A 6,623-nucleotide genomic window follows, 5' to 3' on the forward strand; every position below is an offset into this window, starting at 1 on the left:
GTTAAATAATATAATTTATTGTATTTACAAATTACATTATTTTGCTTATTGGCATAGGTCTACACTTACGATTAAATTATGTTGTGTATGAGGCAAAAGGTGAATGAGTCCCATGAACAATATAAGGGTTGGGATAAGATATCACATTTAACTCCCCATTCTATCAATTCATCGATATATTTGCAAAATTATCCCCATATCAATATTATTGATGTCTTGTTAGTAGTGGATCCTGCGGAGCAGTTTTGGTGAGAAGTGTAGCTCTGTGTTGTAAACTGTAACCTGTCTATATGCTCCTTAGCGGTGGCGCGTATAGTGGTTACCATACAGTTGAGCATGGTGGTACACGAGACCCGGGACTCAGTCCTCCGGTGTGACGTGAATCGACGTCCGCCCCCAGATCCTCCTTATCAGTAGAAAATGGGCAGTCCCTCCACGGCGGAGACAGCGGCGTCCAAAACGTGACTCATGTGACAGAGGTAGGTCACTCTGCGAGCGAGAGTCAGAGGGGTTTATTTAACACGTAGCTCTAGTGTCCTCCCCCACTTTCCCAACGCGCAACCAAGATTAGTGCATCTTCAGGGCTACCTCTTGACTGACTTCGTGATCTCCGGGACAATTTACTACCATTCGGCGACAAATATAATAATAACAACAATTGAAATATAAAGGAAAATACATTTTCTCTACATATTGTTAATCTCGAGTTAGTAGGAATACTGGACGATTTACTTGTATTAAATTTCATATGCATCCTTAAGTGAATACATTGGGAAACAAGCTTGCCCTTTCGTGATTAGTTTGGAGTAGGCCTAAAGATAATGGAAATGGAAAGGATTCAAAGGGCGCAACCCCCTCCCAAGTACCAGCAGGCTGAGCTGTCTGACATGCAAGGGTAAGTTGCTGAGAAATATATTTGTGCAATGGCCATGCTTGTGCTGTGCCTCTACATAGTGTCACACATTTGTCTCTCTTGACATTGAGTGCGCAACTTCACAAAACTCACATCTCATTGACTGTCTTGTGCCTTTCTTTAGGATGGATTTCCCTATATATGTATACAAATCCCGTCGGGGAATGAAACGAGCAGAGGAATGCAAGGTTGGTAGAAATATTTGTGTTTATTCACTATTTTCATGTGAAATAATACATTTGAATGTAATTTTATTACAATAAGAATATTGTGATTATACAATATTTAAACTAAACATTGTTTTAAGTCATTCATTCGGCCTGATCATTCAGATCATGCGGTGACCCGTTTTCCCATCTGATGTGAGGCTTGAAGTCCATGTTAGTGTTGACAGGGCTGCTTGTCAAATTGCTGTAGGTGTTCGGTAACCTCAATATGACTCCACCTAACCTACTTTCACACTCCTGCCTTTAGGAAAACTACAAACTACCTCATCGACTTATTGAGAAGAAAAGGCGAGACAGGATAAACGAGTGCATCGCTCAGTTGAAAGATTTATTGCCTGAGCACCTGAAACTTACAGTAAGTTCCTATTTATCTGGAAGTAGCACAGTAATAACTGGTTCATTGTTCACTGCTTGTAGATGTTAGCTAAGGCGCCGTTAAGTGGTTGCTTTGTGGTACTTCAGGTTTTGGTATCGGCGTGACTAACAGTTGAGATTTATAAAATTATTTAAATCAATGAAAATAAGTACTTAAACTAATTCTGAAATGGTGCAAATTTCCTTAGATCAGTATTTTTTATGATTCAGGTATCTGATATATTATCAACTGTTGAAGATCGAATTTAATTAGAGTATAACTAGTTATTGTTGTGCCTCCAAGTTTGTGTGTGTGCTGCTGAGTGCAGCGAGCCCCTGCTGACAGTAGTGTGTGTTATTCTCGTAGACTCTTGGCCATCTGGAGAAGGCTGTGGTTTTGGAACTCACGCTCAAGCATGTGAAAGCCCTCACCACTCTACTGGAAAACCAGCAGCAGAAAATCCTCGCTCTGCAGAATGGCATGCAAATCGGTGAGAAGAAACATACACACACACACCCACAATATGATGATTCTGCAGAAGGGCAGGCAAATCAGTGAATGTAAATATAGCTTGTCGTCTCTTACCTTGACTAGTTTCCATTTGGATGCAGACAACATCCTCACTAATTCTCAAATGCAGCACAGTGCATTTCTCATCTATTGCATTATTATAACATGTTACCGGAATAAGAAACTGAGACAGAATAACTCAGTTTTAGAATGGATGTGGTTGAATATAAGGGGACATTTTACCCATAATAAGATGTATTACTTATGAGAATTTCCCCAAATGTGATGAGAGTAGTTTGGCAGTTTCCAAAAGAATGCATTGTGGTAGTTCTGTATTTGATGTTGTTGTTCCTTCCTGTCTACAGAGCAGTCCTCTCCCAGCCAGGAGAACAGCGAGGGGATGTTCCGCTCAGGCTTCCACGTCTGTGCTCAGGAGGTTTTACAGTACCTGGCCAACCAGGAGGGTGACGGAGACCTCACACCCTCCCACATGATCAACCACCTGCACAAGGTGGCCACTGAGATCCTCCAGGGCCCTCCCCACAGCCCCTGGCCCGAAAAGACCCCCAGCTACCACCACCACCAGGCCCTGAGGGAGAAGCCTGTAGGCCAGCCCCCCAAGCCCAGCGAGGGCCACAGGAAGAACTGTGTGCCCGTCATACAGCGGGCGTATGCCCAGGTTGGCGGTGAGCAAAGTGGCAGTGATACAGACACAGACAGCGGCTACGGTGGCGAGCAGGGTGAGCATCTGGCGTTGCGTGCAGGGTACTGTGGCCAAGAGAGACAGCTGAAGAGAGCCCTGGGCGAAAAGACGACATCATTGGGCGTCAAGCAGGAAGATGAACCTCGCCACAAACATGCCCGGGTGGAGTCATCCGATGACGAGTTTCTCTCAGGTGGAGAGTCATCCTCATCCTCTTCATCCTCCTCCAGCGGTCACGGCAGCTACATGAGCGCCTACTCCCCCCACCAGGCCCAACCTCATCCTCTCTGCATGCCCTTCTACCTCATCCCCCCTTCTGCTGCCGCTTATCTGCCCATGCTGGAGAAGTGCTGGTACTCTGGGGCCATGCCCATGATCTACCCTGGCCTGGGGGGCTCCGCACAGGGCATGCCTAGTGACACGCATGCCCAAACTTCCCTGATTACGATATCCCCCAGGGGGCACTCTCCCTCTCCCCCCACCGTGGCCCAGAGCCCCATGGACTCACCAGCCCTCCTCCAAGCGTTAAAGCCCATTAACCTGGAAACCAAAGACTGAGAGACCACTGAACAGTGTTATTGAACATAGACTGCTCTGCCGAGAGGGAACATGGGGGACAACATGACTAACAGTCAGATCACCCACCATCACCCCTCTCCCCTGGTCCCTCACCCCAGAGGTCAGAAGACCGAAGGGAGACAGAGAGCATGCAGCTGATCTGGTCCCGGACTGGTGATATATCATCCACAGCCACACGGCTGTGAAGACAAGAAAGAGTGAAGGTGTAGAATGAAGACAGCTGAACCTGTTACCTGACCCTCAACCCTCTGAATGTTTGACTTAAAATGCATACCCCCACCAGAGCGCTGAGTGCATCATTGACCCCACTGATCTGGACCTGCCCTGAACACACACCCTTGGTTGAATGTAAAAGAGAGGCAATCCCGTAGATGCTGTTGTTGAGGTTTCTACATGCTGATGACACTGACAGGTCTCAGTTGTAGCTGCTGCCATAGAGACACATACACGTCCTAAATCATGTTACACCTAATGTCAACAGTCACCTTTCACCCAAAGGTCGCTGTCTATCTATCTTAGGTAACCATTGCCATCGCTGACAATGCCCTTTGCCCCATTTCCTATGACAACAACAAGCGCTCTGACTAAAATAATGATCCCCACAACTGTACAGCCAGGAGCAAAGGGTACGCCAATTCACACTTTATGGAGTTAGTGATGTCATCACGTGACCATGTCGAGTTGGCAATTCACTGACTGTTGAGATGGATTTTCTGTCATTATTGTGTATACTTCTTGTACATCTCTATTTTTGACATGTGTCCTAATTCTCAGACTAGAGAGAGGGGTAGTAGAGTGTGGACAGTCATTTTAGTGTAAAATAAATCCTGTACATTAAACCCTGTACATACTGTAGCCCTGTGCTGGCCCTGGTCTGCGTTTTTCAGCAATCCGCTTCTCCTCAAGTCAAACCTGGTGTTTGTTCATGCTGTTGCCTTTTACTTGTGAAAAGCTGATAAAAGCATCATTGGATGTTTATTAAATGTATTTGTATGAATACTGCAGTCTAAGGAGTTGGCGAGAAGTGAATGTATACGTTTTAACAGAATATTCGTTTTTTATAGAAAGATGTACTTGGGACCTACCAGAAAGTTGTTGATGTACATATTTTGTCTAAATGGTGATATACATTATATAAGCGTATTAATAAAATATTTTTTTCCTGTGGAAAGCCTGTCTGCTTGGTTCCTCATGAGTGAGTAGAGTGCATCTTGAGGTGAAATGTAATCTCCTGGGATATATTTCTCCCACAACCACAAATCTGTCTGTGGAAACTTGTAACGATTCTCATCCTCGTCTGATGAGGAATATGAAGGATCGGACCAAAATGCAGCGTGGTACGTGTCCATGTTAACTTTATTAATCTGAACACAAAATAACAAAAGGTGAAATAAGGAGAAAACGAAACAGTCCTATCAGGTGACAAAACATAAAAGAGGAAACAACTACCCACAAAACCCATGTGGGCAAGAGCTACCTAAGTATGGTTCTCAATCAGAGACAACAACAGACAGCTGTCCCTGATTGAGAACCATACCCAGCCAAAAACAAAGAAATACAAAAACATAGAAAAAGGACATAGAATGCCCACCCAAGTAACACCCTGGCCTAAACAAAACAGAGAATAAAAAGCCTCTCTATGGCCAGGGCGTGACAGAACTCTTATAGAATGGGGAGAGCTGCTGCAGTCTGCTCACTAGACGGGCACTGCTAGTCACAAGAAGAGAAACACCGCTATGGATGTTTTCTCTGCTTTTTACACACACAGACAGACAGACAGACAGACAGATACTGTGGTGTCCCTGAACAATCAGTGCGCTCTAAAGGCCGTATTTTATCTTTCATATATTTAGGTTGTTTAAAGTATAGCACTTCACATTTCCAAAAAGTTGAACCTGGACACTAACGGACACCAGAACAATCAGACCGAACCTGAATGGACTCGACAACAACCAGACCTAGACCCAACCCATACCCCAATGGGTCCGGGTCTAAACCCGACCCGAGTGACAAACAATAATGTTAATCAGCCAAGTCTTTATCTGTTGGTTAGGTCTTCTATAAATCCATGAATGCATGTTGTTAGCGTAAAATACATATGCTATTGGCTATGCAGAGCCCTTGTTGGAGCCATTCGTGTCCAGTCAGTTCTATCAGCTGTGGTTACATAGACCCGAGACCCGATGATAATCAAACAGGACCCGACATGGACCCGAGGGAAAGGTTTGAATTTTGGTTGGATTTCGGGTTCAGTAGGACCTGTGAAGACCTCTAGTTTAAAGTGGACACACAAGTAGAAGCACAATAAAGATAACTATTATTCAACATCCATTTTATATAAATAGTTACAATCAAAATGTTATCACTCCATAGTCCAGTCTATATAGTTCTTGGTAAACACAGAATTGGACCTGGGTCAAAGTTCTTGTGCAATTATAATTAATAAACTGGGATCAAGGTTTAAAGCACAGGTGTAAGTTTAAATCATAGATGTTGAGTTTAACAAACCTCAGGCTGATCAAAAGAGACCAAATGGAGAAGATGTCAAGACTGCAAGAAGATAAAAGGGAAAGAACATTACAGACAAACACAAATGAGAAGCCAGCAGGCACTTAACATTACCTTGCTCACACACACATACACACGCAGCTGTCACATGAACGGCCACATTGCTATTCCTGGGTAGCTGTGATTGGTGAGTTGATGGGAAGGGGAAGGGAGGGCTACTCGGCAGCCTGGTGTAAATGAGCATGGACACACCGACCTGCTCTTCCATTTCCCTCACCATATCTTTCCTCACCCTGCTCTAGTATGCTGACAAAGTTCTATATGTTTACAAATACAGCTCATTTAATTGACCAAAAATGCCTCATAGACACTATTAAATATCACGTATCCTACTCTTCTTTGGTGTCTTCTCCCCCTAGTGTGTAGATATGATAATACATCTGCCATTTATCATCCTGTTTTTCTGCTCCGTTATTCAGTAGAGATCCTCAGCCATGTGTGGCCCCCTGCTGGGAGAATAGAGAACCATCACCTCACTGATAGGATAGAATGACTTCAACAAAACATTACAATGGTTGAGCCAATAGTTAAGACAAATATTTACTTCAACAAAGCAATCATTTCATACTTCCTTTAAAGTTGTTTGCTTGAGTCAATACACATACTTAATATCTGTCCTCACTGTCCTGCTAGTGGGGTTTTGATGGAAGGTTCTGGGTCTTTTCTTTGACTCCCGCCCTTTGGTTGATGTGTGGGGTTGAGCTCAGGGACCGTCATCACAGTGACTCTGTCGTTGACCACGTTCTGCCCCACGTAGCCCAGAGAAAA

The 6,623-nt window shown here is 44.2% G+C and overlaps 1 protein-coding gene across 1 annotated transcript; it reads left to right on the forward strand.

The window, feature by feature from the left end:
• Positions 1 to 462: 462 nt before the first annotated feature.
• On the forward strand, positions 463 to 4,454 carry LOC124031231 (class E basic helix-loop-helix protein 40-like). The gene is made up of 5 exons (XM_046342260.1): positions 463 to 895; positions 1,038 to 1,101; positions 1,388 to 1,495; positions 1,862 to 1,985; positions 2,371 to 4,454. The coding sequence occupies exons 1-5, from the start codon at positions 822 to 824 to the stop codon at positions 3,264 to 3,266; spliced, it is 1,266 nt and encodes a 421-aa protein (XP_046198216.1). The 5' UTR covers positions 463 to 821; the 3' UTR covers positions 3,267 to 4,454.
• The last annotated feature ends 2,169 nt before the right edge of the window (positions 4,455 to 6,623 follow it).

The sequence above is a fragment of the Oncorhynchus gorbuscha genome, linkage group LG03 (assembly GCF_021184085.1).
Source record: "Oncorhynchus gorbuscha isolate QuinsamMale2020 ecotype Even-year linkage group LG03, OgorEven_v1.0, whole genome shotgun sequence".
NCBI lineage: Eukaryota > Metazoa > Chordata > Actinopteri > Salmoniformes > Salmonidae > Oncorhynchus > Oncorhynchus gorbuscha.